The sequence below is a fragment of the Pholis gunnellus genome (assembly GCF_910591455.1).
Source record: "Pholis gunnellus genome assembly, chromosome: 15".
Taxonomy (NCBI): Eukaryota; Metazoa; Chordata; class Actinopteri; order Perciformes; family Pholidae; genus Pholis; species Pholis gunnellus.
Window position 1 is genome coordinate 16,252,981 of NC_136542.1, and position 23,102 is coordinate 16,276,082.

Sequence of the window (23,102 nt, forward strand, 5' to 3'; positions counted from 1 at the left end):
TTAATGGACTACCTGCCAGTGGAAGAACAATCCATTTAAAGCACACGTTTTACATTAAAAAGACAAATAAACCTGATTGACAGAGAGCTGTAACTCTATTATCCCCAAAAGATGGTAAACATTACAACCAGAAGAAACCTGACTTGGACTCACAAACAATGACTTGTGAGCATATCTGCTGCATGTCTCCTACTTCATGGAGATGATGTACATCATTCAAACAAGTGTAACGTCTGTGCAAGTACTGCTGGAGGTGCTACTACTGGCCTGTAGGTGGCGCGTGTTGACACGTACGGAACTGCTGGCGCTGCGGCTCTGCGATTGGATGGTGTTGAGCTCTCGCGGATGTATCGGGATCGCGCGGCGCGTCGCTCAGGGTGGACATCGGGACTGCGCGCTATCAATCACTCTCCTCGCATGTTTGAAAGTTACCGTCAGTGGACCAGCTGTAACATGTCCACTGTTACGCAGCCCGCTAACGACCAGTGTGCTTTTCGTCGACGTGAATTTGAAGAAACCCAGAGAAGATGTCACGCTCCTCAACACGACCACGGTGCGAGACAGACCGCGCTACAGCACCAGCGACACCGGGTAACGCAGAAGTACACAAGCTACACAAGCTACACAAGCTACACAAGCTAGCTGCAGCACATTCATTAGACTGTCAAGCTAACCGTGACGAGCCGACACGGGATATCCACGGACCAGTGCTCGGGAGTGGCTTCGCGCTGTTGGGGATAAGCTCAGGAAGGTTCAGTGTCAGTCGTAACTTAGTACGACTTCAGTTGAGACAGTTTTCAGTTCAGTAACAAGCTATAGCTATAACTATAACAAGCCCAACAATGACACCAGCGCGCAACATACAAGAGAATCTGACACTTCGATGTTCCTTTTCAAAGGCAAGCGATACATGGCTGAGAGAACGCGACTGATGCACATCGCGACCGAGAACAGGATCCGAAAACAAGTCTGGATTTAGCGGATATGAGCTCCATGAACGCAGCGTACACACAGCGGGGTGTATACGCTGCGTTCTATCATATAGAATAACGTTAAACGTAATACAATGTATGATCAAGTTGAGTCTGTTCACCAGCTAGTGATATTTACTTTAACTAGAGTTACTACTATATATGTAAACACTATGGGAATATTATATATAATAGCAAACTACAGAGAGCTCGTGGTGATTTTGGCCTACACTTTACAATAAATCATTCATTATGTTCCTCCACGTGTCGGGTTTGACATTGTACAAGCAGGATGCTAATTGTTACCATTCAACACGACTTTTAGTTGAAACTGGCCTGAGCACTAGCTAGCCACTCCCTCAGGCTAACAATTGAAACCATCAATGTCCTGTCTGTGGTGAACTTACAATGAAGCCTCTCGGTTTTAGTTTATGGTCTGTCATGTCTTCTTTGTTTGCTTGTCTTTCTAAGTGTGGGTGCAGCCCGTCCTCTTGTCTGTTTGTGCTGTGAGCGCTTCAGCAGGTGGAGTGTGTTCCACTGCAGACATGATGGGATGTTCCCTAGTTCAGTGAGGAGGTGAATGGGATTACAGGCTGCATAGGAGGGCCAGTGATGGCACAGCTCAGGAGAGTGCATCGTCGTCAACAAGTCAAAGATAGGATGTGGTGTGGTGAGAATAAAAGCATTCACTTTACAAGCTCTTCCTTGCTGCAACCATGAAAGGCCGTTCCCATTTCACAGTTGGTACGAGGACAGTGAGATAAGGTGACGGTCGATCATTAACACGGCTCAGTGTGCTCCGTGCTCGATAACCTAAAGCTGAGTGTAGCGACGTCACTTCTTGTCAGTGCACGTCATGAGGAAACAGCCACGCTGCTTTTCTTTTTACGATGCATTCTGGGAATTATCCCGGGAGATAATGCTTTAATGAGGAACTGTAATCACTGTTCTCTGACTTGTTCCAGCTGGGAACTGTGTAACCTTTTCCCGAAAGCTTTCCGTATCTCGATAGGAGAGGTCCTGGTGTTGTATGAAGAGAGTTTGACAGCATGAGTTCTTCATGTTTGAGACAGTGTGGGGGGGGGGCAGATTTATTGAACTGTTTAATCAGGAATGTCCTCTCCAGGTGTCTTTGGTCCCCAGTGCGAGCGGTTCTTTTGGCAGATACCGAGATCAATCCTTCTGTTGATCTAAAGGGGGATTAGTTGTGTGGGGCACATGATCTGTGTAGAGGAGGTGGGATCCAGGTACATGCTGGACATGTATTAAACCCCTAAATAATGACCAGTGTGTGGGAGTGTCCATGAGTAACCCGTCCTGAACCTCGTCTCCACAGGTGGATGGCAGCCGGACCCGTGATCCCACCGCCACATGGCCCTACCTGGACGACCCCACCACCAGAGAGCCTCGGCTGGACGACTGCGAGCGGATGGGCACTCTGTTCGGGATGCTCAACAAGTGCCTGCGGGGGATGGGCTTCAGCCAGATGTACTTTGGGGACAAGATGGTGGAACCGGTGGTGATTGTGTTCTTCTGGCTGCTGCTCTGGTTCCTGGGCATCCAGGCCCTGGGGCTGGTGGGGACTCTGTGCATCATCATCATCTACATCCAGAAGTGAAGAGAGCGGGCCATCCGAGCGGAGCCTGCCGGGTTGCTTTGTTTGACGCTTAACATATGCAGGATGTCATGCTCACGGCTGTTTGGATTGGAATCTGCAGTGGGTCTGTGCTTTTAGGGGGGGCAGCTGTGGAGGGCTGTGCTCTGTAGTGGTGCTGGGGAGCAGCTTTCTACACTGGGTTGAAGCGTGTTCAGTCTTGAGTAAATCCAAAGCTGGGTCCTTTCTGCAGGGTTGTCTGGGAGCTGCCGTCTGACTTCATGGCAGTGATGAGCAGATCTAAAGGAACGAGCGGCTGCAGAGTGAGTCTGAAGTCCTTCGCCAACATGTGGCGTGCTTACTAATAGTAATATGACTCCAATAATCAATCATAACAAATGGAATCTAAAGCTGAATGTTCTTGTGAAAGCTTTTCGCTGTAAAATGTTGACTTTGTTGGATTGTTGATGGTGAATAGTGGAGCAACGGATCATGAAAGTCACGGTTCAGATCAGCACAGAAGAAGAAGGGAGCAGATCCCTCAACATGATTCTTTGCCGTCGATACTAATTGCAGATCATTGATGATCCATGTTGTTTGAAATCATTTCAACTGATCTGAAGTCTGTGAACCATCAACAACTTTGTTTTAGTCATATATAGTGTATTTTCATATAGGCACACAATTCAATTGATTAAGAAATAAAAGATTGTATTTTCATTGATTAAAACAGATCTTGTCATCAGTAGCTTGATGCTGTATTATAATCTGTTTACAGCTCATAATTCATCTCTAATATCTATTTGTCTCCTTCAAACAACGGCATTTATTCAAGTTTCTCACCAACGCTACATTTTACAGATCACATGTGAACACATCATGACAACGTTATAATCTACCTTCACCCAGTACTCATTGAACCGAACGGAGCCTGAACGCATCATAATGTAACTGAAGTGAAGCTTTGTTCTCCTGTTCTTTGACAGTGACTTAAAAACCGCTCTACTGATCACATATAAATGTGACTAAATATTGGCGGATAGCGATGAACTTAGTGTTAACCTGTCATTAATCTGCGGTCCACGTGGATGCTGAACTGTGAGGGGGGGGGTCGTCTGGTCCGTTCCACCGCTACTGATGAATGAGATAATGTAATTATTGGATTTGTTCCAATGGTGGAATGCCAGCCGGTAGTTCCATCCAGTTCTGCATAGACATTGTGCAATAGCTGTGGAGAGGGATGCCACCGGCAAAACCTGGTCCTTCATGGTGATGGTTCTAGATAAGGAAGCGGTTACACTGATCGGACCGATGTGGGTCCAGACTTGACACCTCAATGAGAGCTGCCTGAGCGGATTCTTTTAGTGGTCAAATGGGTCGTCTGTAAAGCGGTGCGTTAACACAATCACGTGATGTTGGTATGTGAAGGCTTTTCATCAGCAGCAACTCAACCCTCCACCTCTCCTCCCTTTGCTCCTCTGGAGAGGAACTCCCGTGTGGGAGGGGAGATGACGGGGACATATGTTTGATGAATTGTCCCGATTGTGTCCACACCGCGTTCAGATCCCAACTCGATGCGGGCCAGCCACCTCGGGATGTGGTTCAGCTGATCGGAACCCAATGCGAGCGAGGTCTGATCTCGTAGCGTAGAGACTTGACAGTTGATGCGTCCTGGGACGACAAAAGCACCAAAGAGCCTCCTCTCTCTCTCTCTCACTCTCTGCACATTACCGGTCCTGAAATCACACACCGCTGAAAGATGGAAGCCCTCATCATTTCAAGGGACCCCACACACGTGTGAATGATCTCTCACGTTGAAAGATTAGTCGATGACCTGAATGTGTTCTTGTGGAGCGACAGAACTAAAGCTTTATGCTGGAAACCAAACGTGTGTGTGTGTGTAGTCTTCCAGTTTCTCTCTGCTGCTGACATTCAAATGTATTATGCGTAGAGCCAATCAGTATACTGGTAGCATATCAATATTGTCATATCAGACTAGATATTATTTTGTAGAAGTTCATTTCACTTTGCAGTCTGCGTAGCATTAGTTGTTGTCTTGACCTGTCAGTTTAGTTGCGTGCCATTAACACAAAAGGCCTCTCGTATATGAATCATATCAGATTCCTCTGAGGCCGATGGAACGTCTAGTGGAAGCCTCCTCCGGCTCACCCACACATTCACTGCACTCCATAACAAAGCCAGAACAGGATTTTACAATTATGAGCGAGCTTATTAAAAAGTGTTCAGTCATCACTCAGATGAAGCACCTTTGGCAGAGATGTCAGCCTCACCTGGATTTGGGCGATTTCTGCCATTCCTCTCTGCAGACCTGTCGGGCTGCGTCAGGTACGTTCAGGTCTCTCCAGAGATGTTTGATGGGGTTCTGGCTGGGCCCTACGAAGACACTCCTGCGTTGTCTTGGCTGTGTGCTTGGGTCTCTGTACTCTCTGTTCAGCTCCCCCAGTCCCTGCCGCTGGGCTTTATTTTTGGGCAAGTTATTAGCTTAGTTATTAAAGTACGTTTTGGCTTCGCCATTGTGGGATGTTGTGTGGAACACGTTTAATGATTTTAGCATACGGCTGCAACACAACAAGAAGCGTGAGGGGGGGCAGATACTTTCTGAATGCTCACCATTACTATCTAATAAAACCATTTCACTCAGAACTCTTTGATCCTTATGTGAAACAGCACCGCTCAGGAGAAACGGCTGAAGGTGGATTGTGGTTTGTTGGACCGTTTCATGCTCCCGGGGGTCTCAGGTAGTTTTCACATATTTCACTCTTCTTCTACTTTGAATTGTTTGGATGTGCAGGTTCACTGACCACACACTGTAGTCATCACGCTGACCTCACTGTAGACACGCTGCACGTGTCCTTTTAACAAACTCTACTTCATTATTTTCATGAATCATAAATGATTGTTTGTTTCGTGCCGACCTACGAAAGAGATGTTGATTCACAATGTGTTGCGACGTCATCTGTATGAACTGTGCATTATAGATTTAAAAAGGACCGTTTGCATATCAGTTACGTGTCACCTTGAAGAAAACTATAAACTGAGTGTTGCATTATACTGACTGAGTTGTGTGAGACCTTGTAAACGGATGTTCTGATGTAGTTTTGGTGTTCAACGTGATGCATTCATAATCAGACTCCAGTACTAGTGCAGCGTTATTAGCAGCAAAATGTCATTCTGAGATTATCATTACATTTATCAATATTACATCATCAAACAGTATGAACCATGTATGTATCATAAACGTTTGTTTGCCACAGAGATTATTTTCTTGAATCCAGAAACCAACAGAGAAATCCCAGGGAACCAGTTTGAGGCTAACTTCCTGTCGGCCTGCATTAAAATACATCCCTGTAGCTCTCTATTGTCTCCACTTCCTGTAGTGCACACACACACACACACACACTTCAAAATGTCTTTGAAAACATATGACGTATAATCATATGCCAAGAAAAAAATAAGTTATTCATTTGTTGTATTAATCAAACACTGAAAAAAACATTTCTGTCAGACTTTATTTATTCAATTGAGGGATTGATGAGAGAATGAATGAGGGGATCAGAGGAGGAAGGCCTCGCTGCTAACAAGGTGGCTACTTTTTACAGTGGGCACATGCATGTACTCTGGAACGTCTGCGCTGGTTGTTGCACTTTGCCAGCAGCAGGTCGACGTTGAGACTCATAAAGGTGATGTATGAACAGTTGAGGGTGAAGCTCACGCTGACAGGGTTCAGCAAACAGATACACGACATCATAGGTCGGTCAACATTGCTGACTGTTGCAATTCGAGCGTGTCTGCACGCAGCTAATCCTACTGAACATACAAACATTCACAATCATATACATGACATATATATAAATATACATAAGCTTAAAGGAATATACTTTTATCTTTAGTACAAACAATGAAGTGACTATTTACATGTTTGTGTGTTGGTGGGAGGATCCATGAAGCACTGAGTATTTCTTACCCAGGTGCTCTCGTCTCGTTTTGTACAACACAAGAACAATATGAGCATGTTATTGTGTATTACATTAGAAAGATTAATAAGATAAACAAAACTTTTTTAAATAGTGTCATTTACAGATGAGTTATTGATTAAAGTCAAGTTAAGTTTTTCTTCATTCAGCGGACTGAATCTTCTTTCCTCCAGATGGTTTGAAGCATCTTTTAAATACCGTCAGAGGAAACGGATGTAAAGGTAACAGATCGGTGTGGCTGAGGAGCACTTCTGTTCCACACGAGGACCAGTGAACCTCCGTCTGCATTCACACTGTCTACACACTGTATTTACAAGAGAACGTACACGACGGGCCACTCAACCCGAGGATAGATAGAAGGCAGGCTGTGAGTGACTCCAGAGAACAGAACTAGGTACGATAGGACCAAAGTAACCCAGAACCAAGTAGTATGGAGACTCCTGCATTTGGGACTATTTGCACTCAGATCCAGAATGACGAGCTATTTGTGCGGTTTTGCCTGCAGCCAATCACTGCAAGCGTTCTTCCATTTGATACCACGTGTGATTGGCCAGCTACCGCAGCAGCTGCAACACACAGAGCTGGGATTGCCTGCTCACAGCTCTGTTAGCGGTAACCCCCTGAATGAGTGTAATGCAGAGGTTTGTCAACCTAAATGAGTCATTTAAAGACATCATCTCCAGTGTAATAACTTGTCATTACCAGCTGTGACAGCGTGTGGCTGCTGTTCTTTTCCCCTTATAAGTGTGTGTGTGTGTGTGTGTCATCATGGTATGATGTAGTCCTGGAGACACTGGAGCAGGACCTACCAGAGGAGGTCTTCAGTACGCGTCTGTCTGTCAGGAAACTTTACAGATGTGTCGTCCATACGAGTAGAACGGGCCTCCCCTACTTTACACCCCTGTACCAATGAAGTCGGTCTCTAGTTGGCTTTGTAGATTTTGTTATGGACTGTATTAGAATTTATTAATAATAAAATGATGGGTTCATTTACTTTGAATGAATAGAATTATTATTTACAGTAATGTGAGTAGCTGTCTTGTTCCATCAAGAGAGGGAATATATGTCTATGTATAATAAACTACTGATGTGTCCTGTTTACAAAGAATGAATGGAATAACATCCACTTTAGCTGCTCATAAACTTGCACAGCGCGTTGCTTTTGAAGTTGCTCAGTGTAACGATGGAGCCGCCGGGGTCCGCTAGTGTGTCCGCCGGGGTCCGTCAGTGTCGTCAGTGTGTCCGCTGGGGTCCGTCAGTGTGTCCGCCGGGGTCCGTCAGTGTCCGCTGCCGCCCTCGGACAGGATGCGGCTGGGCTCGGTGAACCTGGCCGTGGCTATGTAGAAGAGGGCGGGGCCCGGCACGAGGGCCAACAGCGGCAGGTCCTGCTCCAGCTTGTCCAGTCTGGAGATGGAGACGATGCCGTATGCGTGGAGCAGCCAATGGCTGAACAGGACGACCAGGCGCTTCTTCTTGGCAATCAGGTTCTTAAAAGACTGAGGGGACAGACAGACGAGCACACACACACACACACACACACACACACACACACACACACACACACAGAGAGAAAGGAAACATCTCAGAGTTAACCAAAATTAGCACCAGAGGAAGCAGTCTCTTTGGCATCATTGGTTGAGTCAGTGAAATGAGAAATAGACTTTTACAGTTCTGTGTTTGCTGTTTATTTATATGGATCTCGTTATAAAGCCATCAAAGCCGCGTCTTTTTTCTCTTCTGTAAAACTGTTTAAAATGCACCGAGGGACGTTTACGGTAAATCATCCAATCAAATGAGAGCGCTCCTATAAAAGCAGGTTTGCAGATGGTAGTAGCTACAACGATGAGAGAGACGGATTCCTTTACAGTGAACGTAGTTCTGCTTTAAAAATATATTTTGAAATCAATTTGAGATTCAACTTCAAAATTCTATTATTAATACAGAATAGAATCATGTTTTTTATTACACAATTCCAGGGTAAAACGTATTCAATTATTAAAGGAATTAAATGAATTTGGTTATTATTGATATGAATGTGCCGTGATTAAACACTGAAGGAGGTCTATACTCACTGTGATGGTGCACATAAAGAAATAGCATCTTCCAACATCAGATTCAAGTGAACAGTGAGTGTTGTTACCTGTATCTCAGAGGCAGACATGTAGACAGCCAGGGTGAGCAGAGACAGGACCAGTATGATGTAGGGGAACGCATAGTCTGAAAGAAACGCCGCAGCACAGGTCAACCTACGCTGCCCAGCAAACGCTATTTAAACGAAAACTCCTTCGTGAAGTAGGAAACATTAGCAGTTAGACGTGAAGTCGGTAGCACTCACAGAGCAGCCCTCCTCCCACAGCCTGCAGCACGGTGAGGATGGGGAAGAAGTACAGAGCAGCGTAGATGCTCCTGAAGCGATCAGACTTGCCCAGACCGCACGCTATCTTCTTCACCAACAGAGGACGCAGCATCATCATCAGCACCAGGCAGAATGCGTAGTAGATCAACACTATGGTGTAGCTGAGGAGGAGAACAAAACAGTCAAAGTCACAAGAAACTGCAGGCGACATGCTGGACTCGGGAATAGCAGAAACACACAGTCCAATACTTCGATATTAATGTGTGTGACATCAATGTACCCAACAAAAGATGAGAAGTACCATCAAATACTTTATTTAAACAAATATCCGGGTAGTTTTATTTTCCTTATTGAGAGATCTTTTTGAAAAGGGAGCAACATATATTTAGAGCGGTCAGTGCTCACAGCGGGTAGACGGCCTCCTGGGTGCAGTGGAGAGTGTTGATGTAGTCTGGACTCGGGTTGTACAGCATGGTGTACCAGTCCGACAGCATCTGGACTCGACACGACTGGATACTGAGCTTCCCCACCGGCTCTGTGACCAGCAAGGTGACCACGGCCGACACGCTGCACTCCAGCATGGCTGTGATGTGCTGCAGCAGAGCACTGGAACTGAAACGCACAACAGAAGCACGGCTCATTCTCTTTCATTTCCCTTTTCCATTTATATGACATTTGATGTGAAAACGCTGAGGCCACAGCCAGCTACACCGACGAGTGTAATCCTTGTCTTTAGTATAATGAAGAGCTCTAGCAGCCCCACCCTTTATGAAGAGTCCTGCTTGTACAACAGTTATCTGCAGTGTTGGATTCACACTCTGGCTTTCGGGGGAAGTCATAGTTTTTGGGGGTGCAATGAAAAAATAAACGATCAAATAGATTTCGACTCACTCGAAAGATAACGTGCGGGGCTTAATAGAGAGACGGGGATTGCCGTGATACCCACGGGCACGGATCGGGGCGTAACAAACATTGAATCAAAGCTGAAAGTCTTCACTTCAGCCACACATTGACTGCTTCCTTTCAAATCCACTGGAGTCGTGTAAAGAGGCAAAATTAGAACAATTGTGTCACAGTCCAAATACTTCTGGCCCTGACTGTACGGCTTTTAGTTTTTGCTGCTTTAAATGTCCCACTTTATTTGCTGAAGTGAGATTCAAATACATCACTTAAAAAGCTGCAGCCTGCAGGGACTAGGAGAGGGGAGTCAAATGTCCATGCGGTGGGTCTCTAAATTGAAGAAAATGATTTGATTGGCATGGATGGCGAGTGTGTGAAGCGTGCCTCGACACCTTGGATAGCCTACATTTCTCTTCGTGGGGAGCTCATGTCTCTTTCACTATACGGGTCATACCACCACTAGCTATGACATTTACACCACGGTCTTATTTTATCATAATAAACTGGGTTGTCCATTACCTTGTGAAAGCCGAGAGAGAGTGAGTGTGTGTGTGTGAGTGAGCGAGTGAGAGTAATCCTGTGTGGCCTCACCTCTTCTTCCCAGAGTACCACTCGATGAAGAACCAGTGCAGCACGAGGGGTAGCATGGCCATGAAGCCCAGATAGAGCCAGTCGTACAGCTCGGGGGACTCGGTGCAGCGTTCACACACATTCTGGAGGTTGGCTCGCTCTCCGCGAGGACAAACCTGGCAGCAGACAGAGATGCTGGGATTAGAAACAACTCAGAAAAACAGCCACGTCTCAGATCTTTCGCTTCACTCATTCCCTTACTTTCTCTTCCTAATGTAGACAAGATGTGGAGATAATTGGTCTATATAACACCTGCCAGTTCTTTGCATCAATGTGAGAGTGAGAGAGTGTGTGTGTGTGTGTGTGTGTGAGTGAGAGAGAGACTTATTTCTGGTGACAGCACATGATGATTGATAGGTTGGCGGACATGGTGTTATTTGTCATGTGGATATAGCTCCTGGTGATTTGATCAGTTTGGACGACTCTTGCAGCCCCAGAGACACGAGAGCACACAGGGAGCAAGAACCCCTGAATGTGAGTTAATCGCCAACAATTTTTTATTTGAACACATCATCACAGTTTGATCAATTAAAGTTATAGGACCGCATGTATCTTTTTTGGACGATGCATTTATTAATGACTTTACTGTATTTGTGTGTATTTGTGTGTATTGACGTCTACATTCAATGCAGCACTTCTAAACAAAAGTATTACAGATGTGATAGCAACATACGGGAGATTGTACTGGACTGCATTACATCGAATGGTGTTTGTTATATTTTCTCCACCTATTTACATACATGAGGGGGGCAAAATATCCAAAACACGTTGGATTACAGAACATTCCAGTCGAACTTCACCACTAATTTAAGAAGCCCTGCTGCAGCAGAAGGGCAGGATACCGACCGGAAATCTACACTAAAACGATCCCGGGTCTCTTTTATAGCATAGATGCATTAACAGACACACATGAAGTAGTCAGACACACATCCTGATGGTCAGTACTCACACCACACTCTCCCTCCACTGATCCGTTGACCATCATCCTGCCACAGTATGTGCCTGGACATGTTGAACTCATGGACACAGCTGCAAGGACAAACAAACACCGTAAACAGCAGGCGGCACTGGTAAACAACAGTTTGGCAGCACTAGATTAGATTTGCTTTATTAAACTGAGGGCAACATCTACAAATCTCAACAACAACAACAATGTCAAGCTCTTGTCCTCCATCTTGTCCATGCATGACCAGTCAGACTCCACCAACACTGTCTGCAATACACTGACGGAGAGAGGAGTTCATTGATGCACCACAGCCAGGAGAAGTCTCAGTGTTACTGCCATATCAGCTAATACGATTGGTATCTAGTTATTCTAGCTAGATGAGGCAGCTAGGCTATCAGTTACCTCAAACGACCGTTGTAGCTTCCTGGAACGAAGCATAATGTGAAAGTGAGCTCGCGACCAACACAACCACAGGCTAGTTACGAATACAACTGTAATGTTGCCAAATGTCGGAACTGGCACAACATATTGCGTTTACTGGTCGGTGTATAAACTGTCATGAACACACTCGTCGGTTTATTTGACGTAATGCATGTATCCTACTGAATAATTTGCGCTGGTATAGTCATTGCATTGGGATGTTTTTAGCTGACAAGCTAGTTGAGCTAACGTTAGTAAAATCACACTAAGGTGTGCGACGCTACGGTCAAACTAACGGCGTCAAGCTATCATTGGATGAAAAATGAAAATTAAACGGTACTATAACTCACCCATTATGTGCCCAATAATGATTAAAACAAGGTGTCTGGCCTCGGTGCTACCGTATTTTCATCTGGTAGACAACTAATACGCAAACCGGATGCGGACGAAAATGAGGTAGCACAAACAGGAAACCATTTCTTTTTCTTCTTCTGGTTTTACAGCGGTTGGCATCCAGTTTATTGATGCATTGCCGCCACCTTCTGCTCCGGAGTGTGGATCAGACAGTAGACTTACAATATTTCCCCCAAACTAAACCAAACAAACAAAATAATAATAATAAAATAAATAAAAAACCCACCCATACCACATTAACCTATATTTTATCCTCCATGTTTTACCTAGCCTAGACCTATAAAATCCTAGCCTCTGACAAGCACCCTTGTACCATATCACCATTCATGCTCCCCTAATTCCCTCAGATTATTCCTCATCCTTTCTCTCGGCATCTCATACTCACTACAACTCAAAACTATACGTGCTCAACTGACTCCTCTTCTCCACATCCCTCACACAACCCTGTCTGGTGTTTCCTATTATTTTCAGTGTTTTGTTTAGTGCACTATGGCCCAACCGTAACCTTGTCAACACTTTTTCCTCTCTCCTGTTTCTAATACCTACCCTGGTGTTAGAACAATTCACTCGAGCCTTGGTAACAATCATTATGGACTGATCATTATGGACAACCACCACCCCGGCAGTGGTTCCCATTTTCAAAAAGGGGGACCGGAGAGTGTGCTCGAATTATCGGGGTATCACACTACTGTGGGGGCTGGAAAACTAGCTAGCCCCACGCTCTGGCACTCACAGAATACGCCCAACATGTCAAACTAAAGATCTGATTGGTTGAACACTATGACAATCAACAATATTGTTCCCACTCACTTAAACTGCACATGGATGCACTGGTGAGTCTGCAGACCTGGGGCCTCTATTCTACCTAGAGACACAGAGGTGAAATCTGATTGGATAAAAGCTCTACTTAAAACAAGCTGCTCTGAAGCAGAGCAACTGAGGAAGACAGTAGCTGTGCAGTGAGAAAATAAGATAATGAGAACAATATTTTAATAAATTATAATACATATAAAAATATTGCCCTGACGGCCCACCACTGCTATATATGGTCTATACATCCAGTGTGTCGGAGCGTTGATGTATGTTTTCATCAGCATATTTTGCAAACTTGTTTATTGTAAAATAGTGTATGTACATTGAGAGCAGAGTGGAAACCGGAGACACATTCCATGTATGCGTACATGGCCAATAAAGCTGATTCTGATTCTGATTCTGATGCCATTTTACAAGGGACAGTGATGCAAAAAAATCTATCACCAGTTACCATGACAACTGCATCAAACGTCACATGAAGCAGTGAGCGTGTTCATATGGGGAGGGGGGGGGGGGGGGGGGGGGGGTTCAGAGAGGGAGCAAGAGCAAGGGATTGTAGGGAGAGAGAGAGAGAGAGGCAGAGAGAGAGGGAGACAGAGAGAGAGACACACAGAGAGAGAGACACAGGGAGAGAGAGGGACACAGAGAGAGAGACATAGAGAGAGAGAGCGAGAGAGACACAGAGAGAGAGAGAGAGAGTTGGTGAGCTCGTGCGGATTCGCGTTCACACCTGGGATCTCTGACGCTGGTCACGTCTGGGTTCCGTAGCTGTTATGATGGAGATATAAAGAAGTATCGTAATATTTTGTCCTCGTACAAAAATCAACAGGGTGGGAGCTGCTTTCTCTCCACCATGTTTTCTTTTCTCTTCCAGCGTTGTTGAAGCAGCTGAGGAAAATAAAGAAAAATAAATGGACTGACATTCTTCTCTACGAAGCAGTCTTCAAAAGGCCACATTCTGAAGAGCTGCCATTAGCGACACGGAGTTGTGAATATTTGTTGTTTATTGTTTGTGAACGCAGCCTGCTGTGACTCTCCAGAACGCATTCAGAGGAAACACGCGACTGATGGACGAGCGACTGATGGACGAGCTCGTCTGTGCGGAGGTCACTGTGGACACATTGTAACTAAATCAGTCTGAGGTAACGACACGGGACGACAGGGAACACGTCACGTGCTTTTAACAAAATGTCAATACGACTTTGGTCTTTTTTTTTTTACGGAATGTAAACAAATAGCTAACTTCCGGGTGAGTTATTGAACTGGGGAAGCAGTGAGTTTTTTGGGGCCTTTGTTTTGGTAACATTATGCTAAACTTTTAAACAGCTGCAAATGCTAATTACCTTGTAAAAGGGTTTTAGTATATTGTCAGACTAGTAGGATAAATAGCCCCACTGTGACAGCATGACAGTATTAGTAATACCTGTATCAAGTGTTAATGCAGCGGTAAATGCTGTTTAATAATCATAATATGGCAACATTTTTAAATCAATGTCATCTGACATAGCTAACAATCAAAATGGTGACGTGAAGCACATATTTTGGCCTAATATTTCATCTAAATTGGCAAGTGTATATGTAAATGGAACGTACATGTAGAACCTATAAATGTAAATTACAAATTACAAGAAAAGAAAATGCATCTTAAAATTTACAAACACGAACAAACACTGAAATCGTATCAGTTATAAATTCTCTCCCCAAACACATCCGAGACTGCACCGACCTTTCCATGTTCCAATCACACATCAAAACCCACCTGTTCAGAACTGCCTTTAATGTGTGACCGATATTATTTTAATGTAAAGTGTCTTTGAGAATTCTGAAAAGCACTCTAGAAATAAAATATGTTATTATTATTATTACAATAATCTCCCCTGAAGTGGCTCCATCTGTACACTTTGTATGATGGGCTGTGGATCAGGTGCGGCATCAGTCCATGTCTTCTTAATCCTTCTAGAGAAGAAGGGCCCTGAGGAGCTTTGTGGCCTTCAAAATGCAGAGCCAGTAGCTGCGACAACAATGAGGCATAATTTACTTTACATGTAATTACTCACAGAGCAACTGTGTGTTTTCAACAGTGGTGTAACATATTGGTATCCATCATATGTGTATATAAAAAAGGGCTCAGGTGTTACACTATATTTTAATCTACACATTTTCTGATTCTTTTGATATTTCACTATGAGAGATAATTCCAACAAGCTTGATACTTCAGTGTTACCCATGAACACAGATTTGACGTCCCCTTGTCTTTTCCCTTCTCCCGTTGATGGATTTGGATGAAAATAGAACAACTTCGAATGGATGAGGAGGAGTTGTCGGCAGCTATGTTCGAGTCCATGAAACCATCGGACTGACTGTGATCTGAATAGATGACTCTCGTGCTGTGTTCGTGCTTCGTCGATGGATTCGCCCGTTGGCACGGCCCTGCAGGGCGGCGGCACCAGCAACTACACGGCTGACCCCTTCGGTCCGAGCTTCACCAACCAGCTGGGCACTCCCTCACCTGCTGTGCCAAGGTAGCTCACTCTGTCCAACCACTTTCCTATCTGCTTTGAAATTCACATTGCACTGTGCACATTTGCGTGCGAGTGGTAGAATTGCTTGAGGTAAGCAAGTTATCAACAAATTCCACTCAACCTTTTTAGAAGGAATTGCTGCACCGTCCCTTTCCCTGGAGCTATAGGGGACGCAAACATATATTTATCTGTCGAAATTGAGAAAGCTCATTTCAGCATACAGATAGCATGGGGAATCGATTTCATGTTTGTAACGTAGAGTCGACTGACGGCCTTGAAGAAAAAAATCGAATATCGGCCCCACAGCGTCACTGGTGTTGTCACGGGGCATGGTGGAGGACTCAAACGCTGACCAGGCAGAGTAGAGTGAAGCAGGAATTTTAATCAATGATGAGATCGGAACAGGAGACTTACAGAAATACAACAGGGAATCCACGGACGAGACAAGAGACGAGGGGGGGAAATCCAGCAGGAATGAGACAGGGCAGGCAGACAGGGCAAGCCGAACAGGCAGGTAGACATTACAAGGATCTGGCAAGGAGTGACTGAGGGGCAGGAGTTTATGAAGAGGGAAGAACAGGTGAGAAGAGTTGTGCTGATGAGGGGGAAGTGCTTGATTAATGATAAGAGGCAGGTGAAGGGAATTAGGCTGAGGGAGTGGCTGACAGGTAGAGTGGAGAAACACAAAGACACACAGAACATAGAGGCAAAGCCTAATCGTGACAGGTGTGGTTACAAATTCCTGAAAAGAACTCCCTCAGGACCTGAAGCAATAAACGTCTATAATCGGTGGCATGTTCCAGAACACGGGGCCCCAAAGCCGTGTGGAAATATGAAGTAATACCACATTTATTGCATTATTTACAGTGGTGAGATATTGGATTTTTTATTTGCGCTGTGGGAAGACATAATAACCTCCATTCTCAATATTTTATTTTGAAGGAGCCTGCCCTTTCCCAGCCGCACCTTTTCTATTCCTGCACATTTCATTTCAGACTGGACGCCAAGGTGTACCTCCACAAATTGGTTTGCAGTGAACAAATACAAATAAATTAACTTTTTATTATTTTTATGAACAAGCAATTCAGGGTTTGAAATGCTTTGATCCTGTAATAAGGAGCTGATTACGACTTAAAACCGCAGTTGGTAACTTTAATAAAATACAACCGTTTGTCATATTTGCTCAAACTGTTACTATATCCTGACAGTAATACATGAGACAGATAATCTGTGAAAACATCTTTTTCTGCCTCCTCTCAGTGCTCCTAATGGCATTTGTAAGATTCCACAGCGGCCAAATGAAAACAATTCTCACCTCAAATGTCCTCAGAAACATATTTCACTGTACTGTTTAGCTGTTGAATGAGAGCGTTTTTGAAAGCAGTTGAGCCGCTGCTCTCTTTGTGCCTCTCGTCACGTTATTCTACACATTTTAGACCCCGTATATTTCACAAAGGAAAGTAGCGAATGCAGTATTGTTTTGGTGTTGGTACCAAAGGTCAAGTACTCTATCCTACTAGTATCCAAAAAATATTTACATTTTTTGATATGCATGAGGCGCTGTGAGAACATACTGGGTCCAGATTATGTACAATGATTTCTACCTCTTTCTGTCTTTTCTGTTGTTGTTTCTTTAGGGTGGTTTCCATAGTGACCAGCCTAGTGACCGTCACCACAGAGGTCACGGTGGGGAACACAGGAAACCTGTCGACTTTCGGAGACCAAAGAGGCAGCGAGCTCAGTCTATTCCACCAGGCGTCCACCCCGTCGGTGCTGAGCGCCGCCGAGAGTAACTTTGTCCTGCAGGGCATTGCGGTGGCCACCCAGGCCCTGGTGCTCCTCTCCATCTTCCTCCTCTCCAGCCTCGGCAACTCCGCGGTCGTCGTCGTCATCATCAAGCACCGACAGCTCCGGACTGTGACCAACGCCTTCATCATGTCGCTGTCGCTGTCCGACTTCCTCACCGCCGTCCTGTGTCTGCCGTTCTCCTTCGTCATGCTCTTCAGCAAGGATGGCGCCTGGATGTTCGGGGAGCGTTTCTGCGTGGCCAACGGCTTTTTCAACACCTGCTTTGGGATCATCTCCACCCTGACTATGACTTTGATCTCCTTTGACAGGTACTACGCCATAGTCAGGCAGCCACAGGCCAAAATAGGGCGCCAGAAAGCGACTCAGTTGTTGATAGCCGTGTGGGTAACTGCAGTCATCTTCTCTCTGCCTTGGTATCTGTTGGTCCGAACACCTACAGAGATCCATAAGCGAGGTTTCTACCACTGTATGTACGTGTTCCACTCTGGGACCTCCCGCATGGGGACAGCTTACAGTGTCTGCCTTATTGTTGTGTGTTTTTTACTGCCCTTCTCCCTCATGTGCTTTTGTCACTACAACATCTGCAAGACAGTTCGTCTCTCTGAAATCCGTGTCAGGCCAGTGACCACATACGCGTACTTGCTGCGATTCTACAGTGAAATGCGAACCGCCACCACGGTCCTGATCATGATCGTCTTCATCATTTTTTGCTGGGGTCCATACTGCCTGATGGGGCTGGTCACGGCAATGGGGGACTACACGTTCAACCCTGCGATGGACACAGTGGCCATCTGGCTAGCCTGGGCCAACGGAGCCATCAACCCTCTGATCTACGCCCTGAGGAACCCCAATATCTCCATGTTGCTGGGGCGGAGCAGAGAGGAGGGCTATCGGACCAGAAACATTGCCGCGTACCTCTCCAGCCAAACCCAGAACCGGGAGATTCGGCTCAACCAAGCGGAGAGGATAAGGGACCGCTACGTGAGTCGTGTCGGCGTGAATAATATCAGCCGGCTGTCCAGTCCAAGTCCCGGCAAAGGAGGAGGGGGAGGGGAGGTGGCAATGTGGGCCTGTAAAAACCCTGCTGTGTTCTTCTGCCGGGACGCCCAGCCCGACACTGCGACACTAGCCAACTCCGTCAGTGCCCCAAAGATGAAGACAGCTGACACCAGCCTGTGACATTCTGGGAGAATGCTTAACCATCTTACGAGTGTTTTCGTCTTATCTGTATTTGTTGTTGTGGATCTAGAGACTATCACCAGTTTGTAACATTTTTTGGAAAACTTATAGTGTTTGTCTTATCCAAAGTGTTTATTTGGATTTTGTTCCAGGAACCAAAAGCATACTGTTAAATTACCAAAAAGTTTACACCATGTGGGAAGACAAAAGTTAGCTGTTACAATTGATGGGTACATGAAATTCCTTCCTGATTTTGGAGGACACCATCATCATGCGACCACCTGTAGGACCTCTGGCATCCTCTCAGTGGTTAAGCATGGAAGGGAGTGGAATATATTTCTGTAGAAAACCGTGAAACGTTTGTGTTACTAAGGTTTTTATGTTGTTTCATCTGTAAACGCAGCATGTGGATATGGAAAAAAAGATCGAGCTTTTCCTTAATTCTAAACCTTTCATGCTTAAAACATATATTTACATGTCATTTTCAGACATCTCCAGAAAAACACCTCCCAGTTACAATGGATTACCCAACCATCGTTTCAGCCAACAAGCTTGCAGAGTCAACACAATTTATTCAAGAAACGTATTTGTAACATGGACTGCTGTCTCAAAATCCTCTGCAAACCACGCCTCTTATTGGTTATAATAAAGTGGATGGTGCAGCACAGCTAGTAAGATATGGCAGTTTCCTCTGTTCTGCACTGCGGCCTCTGAGTTCACTCAAAGTTCATCAGTGTCAAGACGGTTCACTATCAGTCCGCTGTGCAAGGTTCCCCAAGTTGATTTGTAAGGATCAATAAAGAATGATTTTGCAGCCCAGTCGCCAGGAGAAAAACGTTGCCATTATAAGTTTCTGCAAACTCCCAGATACGTAGAATGACGACGATTCTTGCATTCGGTTAGAGCAGGTGACGTAGTACAATGAGTGACATAGTATGTTGAGCGACCATTATTAAAAGGTACGCGGAATGGATGTAATGACGAGTTACGAATTACGAGTTTAACATGAAAGAAAGTCCTCTAAGTGTGGATGTGTCAAACAAACTACACCGTTGTCCGTGTTCCCTGTAAAACCAAAAGTCAACACGTGCATTTTATACCTGGGCCTTCACTGCTGTCCTGCAGCTGAAACACAGCTACGGTTATTATTTGTTTCGTGTAAAAATGAAGCTCAACACCTATAAATACACTAACTGCAGAGAATACGCCGAGAGTGTGTCTCCTCTCTGCTCTGACTGCAGCTGGGACTGCTGCGCGAGGCTTCTGTGAGAGTACCTGCCTGTGAGTGTTTTGGGTCAGCGGAGGGGCTCACGGCAGCTCCCGCTGCTCGTTCACGCAGTGCAGAACGGACGCTTTTATGGCTCAGCGGCCACCTGTCTGCAGCAAAGCAGCATCGTCGATTGTGCTGCGTTTCAGTAGGTTTTAACATTGTTGAGAAGGATATTTACTGATGTATTTTATAACTTCAGCAAAACCTTAAAATCTCTTCAGCTTGTGTTAACCACAGACCTTATTTCAAGCAGTTTACCAAAAACACATTGTAAAAAAACACTGACTTCGAGACGAGGGAACCTAATGTGCAAAACTATACTGACTCATATCTGGGTTTCAGTACTCATTTCTTCTATTTATATAGCACCTAGGCCTGCTTTATAATAATATTTTTAAAAAGCAGTAACTTCACTTTCTACAACATATGAGCTTTAAATGTTAGTAGGAAAAGCATAGGTGTAAATAATACTGTTGAGTTTACTGTAAGTGTGCCAGGTAAGACATATCGATGAGCTGCAGCACGGGTACATCTGAATAAAATATTGGCATTACTATTATTTGGGGTTTGACAAGTTAAAAAATGTCTGCAGTGAGAATGACCACCTCCATCTAATAAGAATGATACCTACAGGATGGATTCAGTGGGCTCCAAAAGTCTAACTAATATAATAACTGATCTGCAGGTTTAAATAGTAACGAGGAAAGGAACAATCAAAGTGGGACAGCGCCTTGTTTAGCGGGCTGTCCTGTGTCATGAAAGCCATCAGTTCACATCCTGTACTGAAGCCGAAAGGTCACATGTCTTTGAAGATTGTTACCCTACAGGGCTATTTAAAGACAAACGCAACCAGGACAGGAGATCTGAGAGAGGACGGAAGAGGACAGCGGTCTGTCATACTAATATTAAACAGGTGAGGGAAACGATTGGGGTAATGTGGGCGTAAAAAACTCTTTAAATCAGAGTTGAGATGACTTTACCCTTTGGACATTTGAGCCCTTGAAAATTCTAATTCAAAATGAAGCCTGTTCTGATTCCCTCACAGTTCTTGTTCCTTTTTGCTTTCAGACCACTTTTCTGGAAGTGAAAATTCTCTTGAGTATTCCGATCCTTTATTAGTAAAAGTAGCAATACTGCAATGCAGTGGCGGGCCGTGCATTTTATACCTGGGCCTTCACTGCTGTCCCGCAGCTGAAACACAGCTACGGTTATTATTTGTTTTGTGTAAAAATGAAGCCAACCCTATAAATACACTAACTACAGAGAATACGCCGAGTGTGTCTCCTCTCTGCTCTGACTGCAGCTGGGACTGCTGCGCGAGGCTTCTGTGAGTGCTTTGGGGCGGCTCACGGCAGCCCCCGCTGCTCGTTCACGACAGTGCAGAACGTACGAGCTTTAACGTCAAAACACCAGAAAAGTCTCTAACAACACCAGAAAAAGTCTCTATTTGTCGCCAGTAGCTTTTGACAAAGAACGTCTCCATGAGGGTTTGAAAGTCGCCAGATTTAGCGAGAAAGTCGCCAAGTTGCCAACACTGGCACCGACTAAATATGTCCCCAGAGCAACATTGGCCGTAACAATAGTTCCTATCACATATAAAACCAAACAAAAATCCATCGTCATAAAAACAAGTTGTACAAATAATAATATATAAACAAGCATATTAAAGCTACTGCTGATATAAAAACAAAAGCAGTTCACTTACCAGAGCTGCTGTTCACTATTTAAAGACAAAGTCCATCCTCCAGGTAAGATGAAAACACAACTCCCAGACCGGACAATGCCATGCAGCCCCGCCCTAAAGCATCCCCTGCTTTATGGTCTGTTTGACTCTAAATGGACCATCATTTACTAAATGAACATCATGCTGTATTGAAGAAGACTTGAAACTAGAGATTGAGACCATAAACTCATGTTTACAATGTTTACTGAGGTAATAAATCAAGAGAGAAGTAGAGTCATTTTCTCATAGACTTCTATACAACCAGAGGAGTCGCCCCCTGGTGGTCATTAGAGAGAATGCAGCTTTAACACGTGAAGCTTTGGCTTCACTTCTCAGAACCGGAAGTTGCTGTCTGGGTATTTGCCTTTCAGTCTTGTTCAACTTGAACAGCAGCAGACCTGTTTGTTACTAACGCTCATTCTAATGCTAACACTTATAGTTTGAATGTTGTGCTCATAATGCAGCAGGGACGTGTTTGGTCAGGATTTCTCTCTTGCTCTTCTAAAAGTCTTATAATTCCAGCTTTATGTCCTGGACAGTAATGTGTCTTCACAGGTGCAGATGGCTTGAAACAGACTGTTATGACAGGTTCAATGATAGAGTCTATCTAAGCTAACCTCATATAACTCGTAATTCTGGTGTTTAAGACTGGAGACAAAAGGACAACACTCGTCACTGCTCTGCAACAGCATGTTAGACAAGTGTGTTGGAATGTCACCTGGCTTCATCTCATAAACACACAGGGGGGGGGGGGGGGGGGGGGATCTGCTATGATTACACTTGGTCTGCTATGATAACACTTGGTTTGACAGCATTTTTAATACAATAAGAAGCAGCAGAACCCTAGAGATAAAATATCCTTCCTCCATATATTCAAAATCTTTTAAATTTAATCATTCAGTCAAATATACATGTGATGACAAATGGTTAATGATATGGAGAAATAGGATCATGTATTGAGTCTGATCTCATTCATACATAACACAACAATAAATGTCATCTTTCACCACCATCAGAATCTAGTTTAGTCTAGTTTACCAAGTAACTACAAAAATCAAGAAACATAAATATTACATAAATAGCAGAAAATTACAATTGAAATACCAAAAAAAGAGAATCTAAAAGAGAATATGTACAATATATCTAAAATTGTAAAATATAGAGGTTAAAATAACGTGTCGTGTCTATGGGAGGGTATAAGAATATCGTCATAGTATATAAATGGACATAAATATACAAATAATCTTAACCTGTACTTAATTTGAAAACAAACTAAATACAACTAATCATTTGAGTGTGACTTTTTGTCAAATGTAGAGAAGTTTTTAACCACATTGCTCAATTGTCATGGAGATGGTGTAATTGTCATTGGGAGAATTACATTTTTATATATACGTAGAAATTCACAGTGAGTGTTAATGAAAATGAGACTAGACTAGAAAAATAGAACAGAAAATGAGATTCCAGCGCTAAAACAAAGGGCGGAGCAATAGAGTGCTGCAAGAATGAGCCCTAAAGCCCAGAAACGAGTCAGCATTTCTCTATTTCTGTTTTTGTCGT

At 44.3% G+C, this 23,102-nt stretch overlaps 3 protein-coding genes across 3 annotated transcripts; 2 read left to right on the forward strand and 1 right to left on the reverse strand.

Annotated features, from left to right (window-relative positions):
- Positions 1 to 381: 381 nt before the first annotated feature.
- On the forward strand, positions 382 to 3,310 carry fam241a (family with sequence similarity 241 member A). The gene is made up of 2 exons (XM_079175061.1): positions 382 to 591; positions 2,308 to 3,310. Exons 1-2 carry the CDS (start codon positions 418 to 420, stop codon positions 2,587 to 2,589), a joined length of 456 nt encoding a protein of 151 aa, XP_079031187.1. The 5' UTR covers positions 382 to 417; the 3' UTR covers positions 2,590 to 3,310.
- A 2,780-nt stretch (positions 3,311 to 6,090) lies between these two features.
- jkamp (jnk1/mapk8 associated membrane protein) lies at positions 6,091 to 12,252 on the reverse strand. Its single transcript, XM_079175232.1, has 7 exons — positions 12,163 to 12,252; positions 11,396 to 11,475; positions 10,408 to 10,562; positions 9,322 to 9,528; positions 8,896 to 9,077; positions 8,701 to 8,777; positions 6,091 to 8,056 (listed from the first exon to the last, which is right to left on the reverse strand). The coding sequence occupies exons 1-7, from the start codon at positions 12,164 to 12,166 to the stop codon at positions 7,838 to 7,840; spliced, it is 924 nt and encodes a 307-aa protein (XP_079031358.1). The 5' UTR covers positions 12,167 to 12,252; the 3' UTR covers positions 6,091 to 7,837.
- Positions 12,253 to 15,445: 3,193 nt separating this feature from the next.
- gpr135 (G protein-coupled receptor 135) lies at positions 15,446 to 18,870 on the forward strand (the record flags this gene model as incomplete). Its single annotated transcript, XM_079174528.1, has 2 exons — positions 15,446 to 15,561; positions 17,199 to 18,870. 2 exons carry the CDS (start codon positions 15,446 to 15,448, stop codon positions 18,547 to 18,549), a joined length of 1,467 nt encoding a protein of 488 aa, XP_079030654.1. The 3' UTR covers positions 18,550 to 18,870.
- Positions 18,871 to 23,102: the final 4,232 nt, after the last annotated feature.

What these genes read in the sequence shown, in the direction of transcription:
- fam241a (XM_079175061.1), top strand. Translation starts at nt 418, where the DNA reads ATGTTTGAAAGTTACCGTCAGTGGACCAGCTGTAACATGTCCACTGTT. An exon ending in TACAGCACCAGCGACACCGG is followed by an intron (nt 592 to 2,307) that starts GTAACGCAGAAG and finishes TCGTCTCCACAG; the next exon opens with GTGGATGGCAGCCGGACCCG.
- jkamp (XM_079175232.1), bottom strand. An exon ending in CAGGAGGCCGTCTACCCGCT is followed by an intron (nt 9,078 to 9,321) that starts GTGAGCACTGAC and finishes TCTCCTCCTCAG; the next exon opens with CTACACCATAGTGTTGATCT. An exon ending in TGTGGGAGGAGGGCTGCTCT is followed by an intron (nt 8,778 to 8,895) that starts GTGAGTGCTACC and finishes CGTTTCTTTCAG; the next exon opens with ACTATGCGTTCCCCTACATC.